Source organism: Garra rufa, chromosome 5 (genome assembly GCF_049309525.1).
Source record: "Garra rufa chromosome 5, GarRuf1.0, whole genome shotgun sequence".
In the NCBI taxonomy this organism is placed as follows: Eukaryota; Metazoa; Chordata; class Actinopteri; order Cypriniformes; family Cyprinidae; genus Garra; species Garra rufa.
In genome coordinates this window covers 39,764,124-39,781,030 of record NC_133365.1, presented here as the reverse complement: position 1 = coordinate 39,781,030, position 16,907 = coordinate 39,764,124, and the positions used below count along the sequence as shown (strand labels likewise).

Sequence of the window (16,907 nt, the reverse complement as noted above, 5' to 3'; positions counted from 1 at the left end):
GTAAGAGTTTGGATTATTTTTATTTTATTATGTTTATTTAATTTCAGAACTATAAAAAAACAGATACAAAACAAGTGTTATGCCATTATTAAAGCATTTTCCATTAAAATATTACTCACTCTTGAGTCATTATACATAAGCTATTACATAAAAAGAAAAGCAGTATTAAGCCAAAATATCAGCAATAAACATCTACAGATGACAAGAATAAGAAAGGACAAACTTTTATTAAAATGTTCAGGTAGAATCTTCCACAAGAGGGTGCTGATTAGCTGTTTGAGGAGGCTGGATGGTAGATAATGAGGGGTATGATCTCTGAAGCAGTCGGGGATTACAGCGGCTACAAAATAACAATAGAAATGTATATAGATAAGACAATAGCACGATCTGATTTCATCACTTTTTAAAGAGAATGACTGTTTCAACTTTTGCTAATTTTGCCTGGAACGAGGCTATTTTGCTACATTATTGAGGTGTAAGAAGATAAGGCCAGTGCATTTAATTCAAAAGTATCCACCTTTATCTTTAACGAGAAAATAAGCCTAAAACTGTTGCACTACAAACCAGTGAGCTCATATTTAAGATAATACATTAAAATAATATGGTAAGACACCAATTTGCAACATTAAGCATCAAAGCAAGGTGTTTGTACAGCTAAAAAATAGCTGGACGCAGATGGGACCGGAAGTCAGACCCATGAAATTTACGAATGGCCGCGCCCACTCTTACAGGAAGAAAAAGGCGGATATAGGTCCGTTATGGAGACTGTAGGAGACATGCAATTAACGTTATATTGTAATAATACTACTGTTTAGGTGTAAACAATTAATTTGTATACATAAAATGTATAGTTTTTGTCCTAACTAGCTGAGACTGCCACACGCCAAATTTCTATTTGTGACCCTGGACCACAAAAGCAGTCTTAAGTAGCAAGGGTATATTTGTGGCAATAGCCAAAAATACATTGTATGGGTCAAAATTATCGACTTTTCTTTTATGCCAAAAATCATTAGCATATTAAGTAAAGATCATGTTCCATTAAGATATTTTGTAAATTTTCTACCATAAATATATAAAAACTTGATTTTTGATTAGTAATATGCATTGCTAAGAACTTAGTTTGGACAACTTTTAAGGCGATTTTCTCAATATTTAGATTTTTCGCACCCTCAGATTCTAGGTTTTCAAATAGTTGTATCTCAGACAAACATTGTCCTATTTTAAAACACAATATATCAATGGAAAGCTTATTTACTCAGCTTTCAGATGACGTAAGAATCTCAATTTCGACAAATTTACACTTATGACTGGTTTTGTGGTCCAGGGTCACATTTTAGAAACGGTTTCTATTTCCGCGACGTCACGATTTAAACAACATACAAACTATGACAGTGATAATCCCAGCAGGTACTGATTATGTGCTTTATTCAGTGTTAAAAGTGTCTAATGTGAGTTTGAATATCATAATGCGTGACATTTATAGCCATACTGAAAGCAACATCTTAAAAAAATAAAATCTTAAAACATTTATTAATCTAGGTTAATGTATTAAAATATTATAGTTAATTCATTTGTTCATAATACATTAATGTAACCACATACAACACAAAATCTTAAGAAAATAAATTAAAGCAAACATGTACGTTAAAACTGCGGACTCAGTGCGAACCAACAAGCTTATTCCATAACAAAGATTGTATCAGTCACTCAGTAGGTAGTTTTAACAATGTTAAAAAGTTTTAATATGTATGAATTAGATTATAAATGCGTCTATTTCGTTTAGAATGCAGTTCACTTCTGTGGTTTTGAATGGCAGTGATATCTGTCGCGTCGCGTCACGTCTAGTGTGGACAGCCAAATTGCTTGTCGCTGGAATCTTGTCGCGTCGCGTGTAGTTAGGAAACAGTGTTATATTGAAATTTTTTGCAGAAAAAAAAACAGCTAACACCAGCCTAAACTGGTTGGCTGGTTTTAGCTGGTCATAGCTGGTCAGCGCGCTAGTCTTTAGAGAGGTTTTGACCACTTCTTTAGCAGGTCTACCTTAAACCAGATAAAACCAGCCAACTAGCTTAGGCTAGTTTTAGCTGTTTTTTTTTTCAGCGGGTTTGTATTAAAGATAAGTTCTGGCATATAAAGATAGTTCTGGCATTCATAGAGATTAAAATAATTAACAATCTATTAAAATTGCTGCAGTAATATTGAAAAAGCATCTCTCTGGACCTAACTGGTCAATTTCGACATTCAGAAATCTGATAATTCTCTAATATTCACTGTCATATGCACTGGCAATGCTGTATATCGGTATGCTCATATGGTTAGGTGAAATTGCCCTGTGAATTATTAAGTAATTAATTGTTTATATTTTTAAATATTATGTAATTTGTTTATTATTTTTTTGGCAGACACAAGCTTTGAGTTGGTTCACACAAGGCAACTTTCGCCATCTTTTCTCCCTAAGAATGGGTGTGGCCATTTGTATATTTTATGGGTCAGGCTTCCGGGCTCATCCACATCCAGCTGTTTTTAGCTGTACAAAACAGCTTGTTTTGCTGCTAGATATTGCAAACTGGTGTGTTTTACCATGTTATTTTATTTTATTATCATAATTAGCGGTAGCGGATAATGAACCGGAAGTCTTGCCCATAGGCTTTCTTCATTGTTGGAAAAAAAAAATGGTAAGTGAAAATTACCTCAAGAGGCTTCACTATTAATATAACTATGAAATTTAGCTGTAGCATTCGTCTGATTGCAAGGTAGATTGTTTTGAACATATTAGTGGACTGTTTTTAAGTTTTTAGAATGCGTTACAACTTTTTGTATTCCTCATTCTCTACTTTTGTTTGTCAGTTAGTGTCTCTCACCCCTTTCTCTTTGCAGGTTCCACAGAGGCAACCGAAGAGGCCGTTGATCATCTGTATGCCACAGAGGATGAGCTGAATGGCGCTGGTCACCAGAAGTGTTGAGAACAGACCCACATTAAACTCCACCACATTGTTTGGCTCAGTGCAAGTTCCCCATGAGTTACGGTCCTTAAGGTAACTCTCCTCTCTGAGAAATAAAGACAAAACACATTTAAATAAATTTATCAGTAAGAATTGTCATTACACGCTCTAAAGTGCTGTGGTGTGTCTCTTACTTGTCTTTGAAGGGAGTCCCCCAAATAACAAGGAGATATTTACAGTATGGCCCATGAATTAGACCCATCAGTGCCACAACGAAACTATAAAGCGCACCGACTACGCCCACTGCTGCAAATAAAATGGACAGGAACATCTGAAATAGAAAATGCATAATCGAAATAATTTAATTTATTTAAAATACAAATACACACAAAATGAATTTAATGTCATTAAATCATTATATTATATCATTACATTTGCTATCTACTACTGTAAATGATTTCTGTTGTTTTCACAGTATTATTGCTGTATTTTCAGTGAAAGTTTACTGTAGAAACACTTTACAGTAAGTTGCTGTCAATTTTATAGCTTTTACATCATTTTTGCTGTATTTTCAGCTTTGTCACCGTATAACTATTTACAGGAAAGTTGCTGTCAATTTATGCTTTTCTTTGGTGGGGGGAAAAAATAATTACAGTAATCCTTATACTCCTGTTAAATTGATGACAGTAATATTCCAACAGACATGCCCGACAGAGGACATTTTTTGGTTTATTGAGGTTATTTCAGCTTAGGAATTTTATAATACATCGTTTCATAAGGTAACCCATAGAAGGCATTTATGCTATAGTTAAAAAAAGTTTAAATTTGCTTGGGTGTTTTTTTCTTTTTTTTTTCTTTATGGTTGCCAGATTTTGTCACAAACACAACTAATATCAAAGGTAAAAATCGATTTCCATGATTTATTATTATTATTATTATTATTTTGCTTTCGATTTACACACTTAAGTTAATTACATAAAGAGCGAATCGCACGGGATATACACCTGGCAACCAATCATCTAACCGTCAGCCGTCACACTCTTCTCGGATTTTCCATGGCTGTATCCGAAATCGCCCCCTATACCCTCAAATAGTGCACTATTTGAGGGGACAGCCATTTTAAGTGGTGTTCGAAACCATAGTGAACGTTCCCGAGTGCACTCATTCAATCCCACAATGCACCGCAAAAACGAGTGTACAACCGATGTACGCTCAACAGCTAGAGATAACCCATAATGCACTGTGAGAGTCGCGCGCCGACTGAATTCCCGCGTCTCGCCAGACGATGGCGCCCGCAGCTGAATCATCCATCCATTCGCTTGTCCACTGCGTACAACACGGGTACAAATTAGTTGTAAATTGATTATTAAATTGTTTAACCAGGGTTTATATGTAAACTCCTTGACATAGTTCAAGATAAATCCTTTAATCTAACTACTCGAACTGTCCGTTTTAAATGATTGTTAAACAGTAAGCAATACTATGCAAAAGCGGCAGTCCTTCCGGTGCACTCAGTGTCCGAATTCACTCACTCGTTTTCACTCACTCCTTCAAGTGGACTGAATGAGTGGACTAATGTAGGGAATAGTGAATGAGGGTATAGGGGGCGATTTCGGATACAGCCCATTTCATCCTGACTGAGAGAGACTTCGGACGGAGCACACAGAACCAGCAAGAACTAGCTAGGTAAGATGTAAAATTGTATTCAAAATCTTAAAAATTTGTATTTCTAAATGTTTCACCACTACAAATGTGAACATATTCGTTTTACCATTAACTGTTAAGTATCCTAATCGGTGGTAAATTTGATATAAAGGTAAAGTTATGGTAACGTTAGCTTTTTAACGCGAACATTCTAGCCAGTAAGTCAAATACTAGTTATCACAAGGTTTGATGTTTTTTTTTTTTTTAAGTTTAGAACAAAGTAATCGAAATGTTCTTGTTTCTGAACACTTGTGTGTAAATTACACCGTGTGCGTGTTGCCTGTCGCGATCGAGGCCTCATACAACAATATGTTAACATAACGTTATAACATAACCCTACCGGTAGCAAGTTATGTTATAGGGCCTAACGTTACACGAATTGAATGGACAACCACAGTGTTATTAGTCATATTATGCATTTTATAGCGTTAGTACGATGCACACTTAGTGAATACACAGGCAGTGAAAGTCCCGCCGAATGAATTCCCGAGTCTCGGCATCCTCAAACTTTAGTTCGATTTTGCTCATTCGCTTTCATTCACTAGCCTAATTCAAGTGGACTGTATTAGTTTATTAATGTCTGGATAAAACCACTGCCAACGGTCTGCGGTTAATTTAGTTGTATATTTGATATTAGTTTGATATTCACGAAAATGACCAATATAGCGTTAATCCCCGTGGGGCAGCACCAGAGAATTCTTAACGCAGCCACGCAGGTGCTAAGGGGGTTCTAGATCATTAACGGGGGAGCTGCGTAAATTGAACAAGCACAACATTAAACATTCAATAAAATTTCGACACCCAATTTCGAGGGAAGGGCGGAGTGAGAAAATAAGGATGCATCAATTTGTGTATTGGGAAGCACTCATGCTCTTTGCACGGCACAAATCGACATTTTAAAGATCAGATTTTTTATTAGCTCTATAAATCAATTAAAAAGTCTAACCTTTTCTAATTTTTAGAACAATTCATAAAAGTAATCCGTGTGTACGTCTATGCAGTGTTGAATATGTTTTTCATTTCATTCAGTGTGTACAGTTGTTCAAGATTTCAGTGTGCTGAGGATGAGTTTCGCTCCTTCATTATAAACAGAGGTAAGTCATTTCAGTTATTGAATAATGCACTAAAATTCATAAAAGTAATCCGTGTGTACGTCTATGCAGTGTTGAATATGTTTTTTATTTCTTTCAGTGTGTACAGTTGTTCAAGATTTCAGTGTGCTGAGAATGAGTTTCGCTCTTTGCTTGGCCCTGCCAAGTCTGGAGTGTTTCTAGTTTAATTAAATTTTAATAAAGAATTTTAAACTGACTTCTGTGTGTTGTCATAATTGACGTAACATCTAATAATCAGTAATATAACTGTGTGAAATATTTTTTGCATACGCGCCTTTAGCTTTCATTCTTTTTTTAAGCGTGTAACAGATTGCAGTTGGTTATATGTTGTGTGGACATATATATATATATATATATATATATATATATATATATATATATATACCATAATCAATTATACTGCATAGTAACTTTACAGTATTTTAAAATACAGTGCAAAAACAAGCACTGTAATTAATTTTACAGTATAAATATGCTGTAAGTTATTATACAGTATGCTGTTAACTATTGTATTTTAAAATACAGTGCAAAAATAAGAACTGTAATTAATTTTACAGTATAAATATGCTGTAAGTTATTATACAGTATGCTGTTAACTATTGTATTTTAAAATACAGTGCAAAAATAAGAACTGTAATTAATTTTACAGTATAAATATACTGTAAGTTAATATACGGTATGCTGTGAAGTACTGTTGTCAGATTTACAGTAATTTTACCGTGGAATAAAATACTGAAGCTTGTTGGATATTTGTTGCCAGTAAGTTACTGTTGATTTTACGTTAAATTTTTTACAGTGATTGAGGACATCTTAAGAACAACTTTCCAGTCACACAACAATATGGCTGAAAAATGAACTCTGTTTAGTAAAGTGGTCAGCCACAGTCATTCCTGTAAAACTGCTGAGGTTCTGCAAATATTTGCGATGACTGCACATCTTTAAAGCCACATGTTTGTCTCATGAGTCACATCTTTGTAGATTTTTTCTAAACAGAGGAGCGTCTGTGTATTTTCAGATTGGTCTGTTCTTAGGGCTGGGCAATTTGGCTTAGAATCAAAATCTCGATTAATTGAACATTTTAACCCGATTACGATTAATGAACGATTATTTTATTTATTAATAAAATTATATTTAATTATATTTATATAATAATTATTTTTTTGCCCTCATAGTTCACTGACAAGTTTTGTACAGTAAATATGTTCACATATTACAAGCGAGAGATTTTTGGATGAAGGGTGCATTACTTGATTTTAAAATAATTGAAGGAAACACACTATCTACGATCTATGATTATTAATTGAACATCAGTGTTGAACAACTGAAATTAAAGCAAGCATTGCTTAAAACGAAAAGTCACATTTTTCTTAAATTAGTGAAAATAAATAACTTGCACTATTGGAAACAAAATAAATAATTTTCAATGTTTTTCATTTTAAAAGTAGAAAATAAGCAGTATCTCCTCTAAATAAAATTACCCTTGTATATCCTGTAAATACTTTTTACTGTATAAATACTGTTTAAGCTCTCCATCGACATGTCGGCGGAATAACGTAACGGAGCGCTTGTGTTTTTTAAAGGGAAAGTAATTGAAATAATCTTCCTGGAAAAATTTGAACGATTATAGGTTCTGAATGTCGATTTCGATTATTTTTCGATTAATCGCCCAGCCCTATCTGTTCTTCATGCCTACAGACACATGACATATGTTCTTCACATCACATGTACTCGGTTACATTCTGAATACATTTATTTGTCTTGGTGTGTTAAGAGAACACAGTCCTCAACTTATGGGAGGAGCTGGAGTTATTCATTTTTTTATTATTAATATTCAGTTTGCTAAAAGTCTGCACTTGTGCTTCGATTTCTAAACTCTCTGAATATGGAAACTTTTTTATCCCTTAACAGATTTACTTGAATGTTTCAAGCTATTTATAAAAGTGACAAAATGCATCACTTTTCCTGGGGTTGTAAAGATCCAGTGGACAATCCTCTTCGTAGTTGAATTTTGTAAAGGATTGTAGATATTTATAAACTTCAGACTAAAAATAAAGTGTATGTTGGTGTTAGGGTTGGCGTAAACTCACCCCACAGCGGTTAGCACAACAACCCTGCTTTCCAGTCAGGTGAATGTGAAATGCTGGAATCAGCACCTGGAGGAGAGGGAGGAGAATTTTTTTTTTTTTTTTTTTTCACTTTGTCATTTATTACAGTTTGCATTGACTCTAACACATAATAACTATATTTTGTACATTCAAGGTCACTATGTTCACACTTGATTCACTTTGATTCCTATTTGGTGTGAGGTTACAATGATACCTTACTTCGATAATCTATCTTTCTATCTTTGACTCATAAAGATACTCATAAAACAGTATTTTTTACTCACGGTTTCTCATTAAACAAGGCAAAAATCTTTTTGCACATTCCTTTCCCCAAATCAAATTAAGACTTGCATTTTTTTACAAAGGCAGCTTAATTGTAGAAATGTGACTGGCAAGCCCCGAACTAAACTTAGAATCAAATTTATACAATATGTACTATCATATGATGCATAAATAGAAATTAAATTTTACATAGCTCAACATTTGTTTACCATTAAAGTCGGACTTACCAGAATTCCCCCTCCAACCAGTCCTCCCATGTATTTGACCTCCTCAGTAATTTGTCCATTCTGCACATACTTTACATCCCAGCCAGGGAAAAACAGCATAATATTGCATATTATGGAGATGACTGCCAACGGGTACAGACTTGTCCCGACGCAAAGCGCACATTTTCCCGTACACATGCTGCAAAATGAGTGTCAATCCTGAAGTCAGAGAACAGAATCTACACGATTTCAAATAAAAGCTGCAAGCTTGGCCAAAAATTTGGTTATGGTCTCTGAGTCTCAAACACACCCTGAATTTGTCCTTCTGCCAGAGTGCAGAGGTTTTTATGTGCAGTACTAGTCATACATTACTGAGTTAAGATAAGACCAGCCCATTGAATACAGTTCCTCTAACCGCACCCTGTCCAGAGAATCTAAATGAGAATCTAAATCTAAAATATACGATATAAAATTATATTGTTTTATTTACCCTTTTTTTGTGTGAGGTACAGTGTTAAAATGTTTAACTGTTTGTAGTACATAAACCTTTTAACCCAGAATTCACACAGGCTATTTTAAGAATTTTAAACTAACCATCATTAAACATTAAAAGCTACAGCTTATAACCCATATTTACAAGTTTTTGTTATTATGCATTTAATTTTTGTAGGGATCTACGAATGTCACTCTGGTTGTCATAACACTTGTAAACAGTGCATTTCTAATCATTCATTTGCAGCCTGAGTCAGATCTGACACGAAATGAATTATGAACTGTGGAGAAAAGTGTGGGATGTCTGTTGTACTCACTTCACTAAATAATGTTTGCACAAGGTGCTATAAAACAAATGCGCCGTGGGACTTTGGACTGTGTCTGTAGTGAGGGAAAAACACCATGACAGTGTCACTGTAAATCAAATAGTGTTATCTAAAAAAACGATCTGCTATTTCCTTTCCCAGTAAATGAGAAATTATTAAATGACAATTGCTGTCCACCCTAATAATTTATTAACATATACTGATTCTGCTGTGGTAAACCTTTTTTATTTCATTCAAGAAAGCTCATGTTTTTGTGTTAGTATTTCCTTTAAAGGAGTTGAACACATTTGCAGTGACTGATGATAGTGTTTGTGACACAGTATGAGCTATTTTTTGATGTTCAGCAGAGTTTATGTTTGAGAAGAGGTGCAGGCATAGTTTATGGAAACACTGGAAGAACTCCTCTCCTTTAAAGGCTTTTCCTGCATGCCTAACCCCTAATTTCCAGCGTACTAGAACACTGACACACCCATCAGCCAAACTGACAAAAACAAGTGTTTGCCAAATGAAATGCTTCCACTGGGATCACAAACACAGTTCACACAAATCAGATTATCACAGCAGGATAATGATGTAACATCCTAATAATGTTTCCCATCAAACTTAACTTTGTGTTGTTGCCAATTCAGAGAGTAAATTCTAAAAGTATACTTAGGTCTTCTTTCTAGCTAACCGAAATATTTTTGTAGAGGCAAAAGTGTATCTTGTGTATACGCAAGAAAGCATTACTGGTTGGTATGTTATTATATCTGCCTAAAAGCCTCTTTTTAAAACATACAGTTGAGGTCAAAAATTTACATACACCTTGTAGAATCTGCAAGATGTTAATTATTTTATTAAAATAAGGAATGCATGATATTTTTTTTTATTTAGTACTGATCTGAATAAGATATTTCACATATTTTTTTTTACATATAGTCCACATAAGAAATAAATGGTTGAATTTATAAAATGACCCATTCAAAAGTTTACACACGCTTGATTCTTAATACTGTGTTGTTACCTGAATGATCCACAGCTGTGTTTTTTAATTTAAATTATTTTTTTAGTGATAGTTGTTCATAAGTCTCGTTTGTCCTAAACAGTTAAACTGCCTGCTGTTTTTTTTCAGAAAAATCATTCAGGTCCCACAGATTCTTTGGTTTTTCATTATTTTTGTGTATTTGAACGTTTTCCAACAATGACTGTATAATTTTGAGATCCATCTTTTCAAACTTTATTTATTTATTTGAATTTTTTCAGAGCTACGAAGCCTGAACTAATGACTTTTGGTGGTTCACACCAGTATCCAGTGTTGTGGATCATTCAGGTAACAATACAGTATTAAGAATCAAGTGTATGTAAACTTTTGAATGGGGTTATTTTTATAAATTTAACTGCTATTTTGTCTTGTATGACTATATGTAAACGCCTTTTACGTGAAATATCTTATTCAGGTCAGTACTAAAAAGAAAATGACATGCATTTTGTACAATCCCTCTTATTTTGGTTGAAAAAAATTAACATTTAGCAGATTCTGTAAGGTGTATGTAAACTTTTGACTTCAACTGTAAATAAAAAAATAATTAATTTAAATACTTGATATACTTGAATACAAAAAACTGCCTTGTGACAGCATTGCCCTTCCCATGGTGCAAAGACAAGTGGACCACAATGTAGAGCTGCAAAAAATCAAGTAAATTTGATTCAATAATATTTTAGCCTACGATGTATAGGCTAAAATCACATAGACTGTTGCCTATACATGTGTATTTCACAAATAGTCAAATGACAGCATAGGTTGAACTACAAAGCAAAATGCATGTTATTTCATTATTTTATGTTGTATTTAAAATGCATCTCTATGTCAATTTAGATTGCATAAAATATAATGACACAATAATTACAGAATCACAGTCAAAGAAATTCTCCAGAAAGATAAACTATTTCAACTTTATATACTAAAAAGGATGGGACTTCACAATAGGAACAGTGACTAGACTGGATTATTTAATTTGACCAATTCATGACAAATAATAAAGATCTCTGGAATGCAGCTGTAATTCGATGCTTTATATATTAGATATTATACACCAGATATTAAGTGACAGTGTTCCTCAAGAGGGCGCTCGGTTATATGAGCCTCCAGCGCCCCCTGCAGGAACACATTTTCCTCTGTTTCCTCCGACCCCGGTTCTGATGGCGAGCAATACTGATGGCAAACATGTGCGTTATTTGCGTCAATACAAAAACGTCAAAAATCGACAAAAAGTAATTATAGTAATTTAAGATAATTTAGCTTAGCCTAATTAAAACACATACAAGAGAAATGGGACTCTCTTTTCGGGAGCAATAAAGAAGTCATAAGGCAACTGTTGCAGTGACTAAACCTAGAGACGCCCCTTTAAAACTTAAACATCATTGGTGAGACTTAGTTTGCTGTCAAACTAGAGATAGTTTGGTGGAATTTACAAAATAAGGCATGTTATGACAGGACAGGTAAAGTTCAAAGGGTATTGCTTAGACGCAAGAAGAAAAGACGACCAAAAGTCACGTATTTTATTTCGGATGGCTGATTAGTTTAACCCTGTTTACTTGGTTAAATTGAATTGACATTATTTTCCGATAGCACGACAACCGCCAGGAATACAAGAACTATGGACACGTCTGATGAAGGGACGATGCCTCCTTTGAAAGAATTTTTGCTAACTTTCTTCATGCCAGAAAAATGTTATGACCATTTTTTCCTTTACTTCAACTTTATGCACGGTGAGAGACAGCTTTATCTTGAATAAACATGAGAATGTTAGCCAATATATATTTAAACATACCCTGATTTGTGAAAACATCTCCTCCAAAACAATTACATTTTTACTGTGGGAAATATATAACTGCTAATGTAATGCATTAAACGGCTGTAATGTTTAATGTTGGTCACAGCTCACAATTATTCAGTATCTAGTGTGTTTGTAGACATAACAGAATATTTCTTTACTCTTTATGTCTGTATTGTTCTCTAGTTCCCTGTCTGAAGATTGTGCTGAGTAAGACTATGGGGATATTTATTTTGGTGGGAATTGTTATTGGTAAGTAGTCTAATTTACATCATATTTCATATGCTCTAAAGTTGAAATAATTACTTCATATTTTCTCTGTTCTTGTGAGACTGTTTCATAGTACAGTTGAGGTCAAACGTTTACATACACCTTGCAGAAGAATCTGCAAAATGTAAATTATTTGACCAAAATAAGAGGGACTGACCTGAATAAGATATTTCACATTTCACATTTACATATAGTTCACAATACAAATAATAGATGAATTTATAAAAATGACCCTGTTCAAAAATTTTCATAATAATCTGTTACCTGAAAGATCCACAGCTGTGTTTTTTTTTTTTTTTTTTTTTTTAGTGATAGTTGTTCATGAGTCCCTTGTTTGTCCTGAACATTTAACTGACAGCTGTTCTTCAGAAAAATACTTCTGGTCCCGCAAATTCATAGTTTTTTTTTTTTTTTAGCATTTTTGTGTATGAATTTGAGATCTATCTTTTCACACTGAGGACAATTGAGAAACTCATATGCAACTATTACAGAAGGTTCAAATGCTCACTGATGATTAAGAGCCAGGGGTGTAAACTTTTGAACAGAATGAAGATGTGTACATTTTTCTTATTTTGCCTAAATATCATATTATTTTAATTTAGTACTGCCGTTCAGAAGCTACAGACAATACTTACATGTTTCCCAGAAGACAAAATAAGTTACATTTATTTAACAAAATAAGTTAAATTTATTAAAGGGACTCATGTAGTTGTTCATGAGTCCCTTTTTTGTCTTAAGAAAAATCCTTTGGGTCCCACAAATTCTTTTGTTTTTCAACATTTTTTTTTTGTATTTGAACCCTTTCCAACAATGACTGAATGATTTTGAAATCCATCTTTTCACACTGAGGACATCTGAGAGACTCATGAACAACTATCACTAAACAAAAAATTCAGGTAACAACACGGTATGAATTTTATAAATTCAACTATTATTTTCTCTTGTGGACTATTTGTAAACAACTGTAATGTGAAATATCTTATTCAGGTCAGTACTGAATAAAAAAGAACATGCATTTTGTATGATTCCTCTTATTTTGGTAAAATAATTAACATTTTACAGATTCTGTAAGGTGTATGTAAAATTTGTCCTCACATGTATGTGTGTATCTACTTCTTCCCACAGCTCCACTTCCCCAGGTCTGGAAAGTTCTTTGGACTGGTAGTTCTAAGGGACTGTGTCTGACCTCTATTTTTCTGGAGCTGTTGGCCATCTCTACTCATGCAGCTTTCTGCTACACTCAGAACTTTCCCATTGGGTAAAACAGTGCTCGCGTTAATGTTAAAAATCTTATATATTTAAAAACTATACTGTGCTGTACTGTAGAGGTACAGTAGTCAACATTTGAAGTGGATCAAAAAAGTTAATCAAAGTTGTCCTAAGACAAGAACGGGTATTGTTTTGGTTTTAGGACAACTTTGATGAATGTTGATTAGTGTATATAGTAAGTCATGAATTTGTGTGTGTCTACAGTGCCTGGGGGGAAAGTTTGTTTGCATTAATCCAGATTGCTGTCCTGGCTTTGCTTGTGCAGCACTTCCGAGGGAAAACCATAAAAGGTTAGAAAAACAGAGAGAGGCTTAAACCATATGAAAAAAATTCATAATCTAAATTTTCACATTTAAATGTTTCTTTGGGGTTTTTCATGCAGGTTTATATTTTCTTGCTCTATACTGTGGCTTTATGTTCCTCCTGGCCTCACCTTTGACTCCTGTGTCAGTGGTTTGGACCCTGCATGAGTGGAATGTGCTGTTGGTTATTGCTGGCAGGGTGAGACAGGACTTTGTACCTCCTAAAAATTCTATAGAGAATGTGTATCTGTTCATTGCAGTTACAAAAATAAACAAACAAAGAAGATATATGAGTATTTTATGTATTTTATATGTGTGTCTAGTTTTTTCAGGCAGGAAGTAACTTCAGACAAGGACACACAGGACAGTTGTCTGCTCTCTCTGTTTTCCTAGTCTTTCTTGGCTCTCTGGGACGCATCTTCAGTTCTCTGCAGGTGAATACACATGTTTACCTAGCTATCGAAATAGGAACATTGCATAGACTATTTTATATTGCCAAAAGTATTCGCTTACCCATCCAAATAACCGGAATCAGGTGTTCCAATCACTTCCATGGCCACAGGAGTATAAAATCAAGCACCTAGGCATGAAGACAAACATTTGTGAAAGAATGGGTCGCTCTCAGGAGCTCAGTGAATTCCAGCGTCGAACTGTGATAGGATGCCACCTGTGCAACAAGTCCAGTTGTGAAATTTCCTCACTCCTAAATGTTCCACAGTCAACGGTCATTTGATCAGAGTTAGTTGCTACAGACCTCCAAACTTCATGTGGCCTTCAGATTAGCTCAAGAACAGTGCGCAGGGAGCCTCATGGAATGGGTTTACATGGCCATGCAGCTGCATCCAAGCCATACATAACCAAGTGGAATAAAAAGCGTCGGATGCAGTGGGTTAAAGCACGCCGCCACTGGACTCTAGAGCAGTGGACGCGGCTCTCTGGAGTGACGAATCACGCTTCTCCATCTAGCAATTTGATGGACGAGTCTGGGTTTGGTGGTTGCCAGGAGAACGGTACTTGTCTGACTGCATTGTGCCAAGTGTAATGTTTGGTGGAGGAGGGATTATAATGTGAGGTTGTTTTTCAGAAGCTGGGCTTGGCCCTTTAGTTCCAGTGAAAGGAACACTGAATGCTTCAGCATACCAAGACATTTCGAACAATTCCATGCTCCCAACTTTGTGGGAACAGTTTGGAGCTGGCCCCTTCCTCTTCCCACATGCATGACTGTGCACCAGTGCACAAAGCAAGGTCCATAAAGACATGGATGACCGAGTCTGGTGTGGATGGACCTGACTGGCCTGCACAGAGTCCTAACCTCAACCCGATAGAACACCTTTGGGATGAATTAGTGCGGAGACTGAGAGCCAGGCCTTCTCGTCCAACATCAGTGTGTGACCTTACAAATGCGCTTCTGGAAAAATGGTCAAAAATTCCCGTAAACACACTTCTAAACCTTGTGGACAGCCTTCCCAGAAGAGTTGAAGCTGTTATAGCTGCAAAGGTGGACTGACGTCATATTAAACCCTATGGATTAGGAATGAGATGTCACTTAAGTTTATATGCGAGTCAAGGCAGGTGAGTGAATACTTTTGGCAATATAGTGTATATAGTACCAGTCAAAACTTGTTTTTTATTGGAGAAATTTATACAATACAGATAGTCTAAAAGTCAAAAGATCCTGGTTAATGGCAGGTTCCTTTGTGACAACTTACCCCATTTTGTAACGATATGCTCTGGTATTGGTGTGTTGGCACAAAAGGTCAATGTTTAATGAACTGTGACTTTTTTGAGGCAATAAGAATGGAAGTTGAAATGTTATATAGACATTTTAAAGCCAAAATTCTGAGGGTTTAATAAATTTTGTTAATATTTCCCATTATGTTTTACAATCTTTCTCTCTTAATGAAGGTCTCAGGCCTTTCTCTCTCAACTCAGATGCATGCAGTGGCCTGCTGTTGCAGTGGGGTGATACTAGCACAGGTTCTGATGTACTGGAATAAATGCTTGACAAACTGTGAGAAAGAAGGGCAAGAGGAAAAAGACAAAGCTGAATAAAAGAGGTAAAATAACATCTGCCCGTAGAGGGTTTCCACTCTTTGGACTATTGAGTTTCACTCAATGTGAGTGTTCGTAAATGTGATTTTCAACCCTTTTGTGATAGTAATCAGATAAATGGTCAGTAATGGCTTGATTATTTCCACATTTTCATTAATTAAATTCAGTTTTACTACAAAGCATCTTGTATTTTATTGTGTACTGATATTAAATTTATATTGGATTAATTTAGTAAAAAAACCTGGATATTTGGATAATATGTGAAAAGTACTAATCAAACTAAATTTGCTTGGGTACATGCTGTACAAATAGGATGTATTTATAATTTTTTTTATCACCAAGCCAATACACAAATCAGCCTCTGTGTGGCAGTAGTTATTTAGCTCAAGTGAGCTGGTGATTTTGCTATAAAGCACCACTAGGTGGCAGAAGAGTAGTTTTTTACTCTTTATATTACTGTGTATTATTGAGTTTCTACAGTTTATGCCTATTGTACAACTTTATCACTGTAAACACATGTTGTTCACTATTTTTCTATTTCTATTTTTCTTTCTGTCACTTTTTACATTCATGCATTTACACCTCAGAATGTGCATTTGCACTCCTGGAAAAGAGGTTGTGAATCATTAAATGTCTTGTGAAATGTTTGTAAGTTCACTAACTGGTGGTTTCTTTTTTCTAAACATTACAAATTATCCTATGCACTTCCCATTTTCATCTTTTTCTGTAATAAAGTATGTTTCTAATCTATTAAATCTCCTCTGACATGTTGTTGCTTCCTTTTACGTAATAATTTATTATGTGTGTTGAGTGAAAGTATCTTGGGGATTAGTAGTGAAGTCAACAAGTAGTTTAAAGGTATTGAAATGGCAGGCAGCATGTCCCCCGGTGTTGCTTAGGCACTGTGTTGACGCTGTGGTGTGGTTTGTTTGTTGGGTCTGGTTGTGTAGTCTTGGCTCTGTCTGCTTTGTGGGAGGTCTTCTCTGCGGGACCGTGTGTGTTTCCGGAGCAATGAAAACTCGCTGAAACATG

At 35.0% G+C, this 16,907-nt stretch overlaps 2 protein-coding genes across 2 annotated transcripts; one reads left to right on the top strand and one right to left on the bottom strand.

Annotated features, from left to right (window-relative positions):
• Window position 1: 1 nt before the first annotated feature.
• tm4sf21a (transmembrane 4 L six family member 21a) lies at window positions 2-8,705 on the bottom strand. The gene is made up of 5 exons (XM_073840751.1): window positions 8,373-8,705; window positions 7,846-7,911; window positions 3,137-3,273; window positions 2,862-3,048; window positions 2-340 (listed from the first exon to the last, which is right to left on the bottom strand). The coding sequence occupies exons 1-5, from the start codon at window positions 8,547-8,549 to the stop codon at window positions 332-334; spliced, it is 576 nt and encodes a 191-aa protein (XP_073696852.1). The 5' UTR covers window positions 8,550-8,705; the 3' UTR covers window positions 2-331.
• Window positions 8,706-11,376: 2,671 nt separating this feature from the next.
• On the top strand, window positions 11,377-16,630 carry mpdu1a (mannose-P-dolichol utilization defect 1a). Its single transcript, XM_073841332.1, has 7 exons — window positions 11,377-11,917; window positions 12,169-12,234; window positions 13,378-13,510; window positions 13,726-13,811; window positions 13,904-14,022; window positions 14,147-14,257; window positions 15,729-16,630. The coding sequence occupies exons 1-7, from the start codon at window positions 11,806-11,808 to the stop codon at window positions 15,873-15,875; spliced, it is 774 nt and encodes a 257-aa protein (XP_073697433.1). The 5' UTR covers window positions 11,377-11,805; the 3' UTR covers window positions 15,876-16,630.
• Window positions 16,631-16,907: the final 277 nt, after the last annotated feature.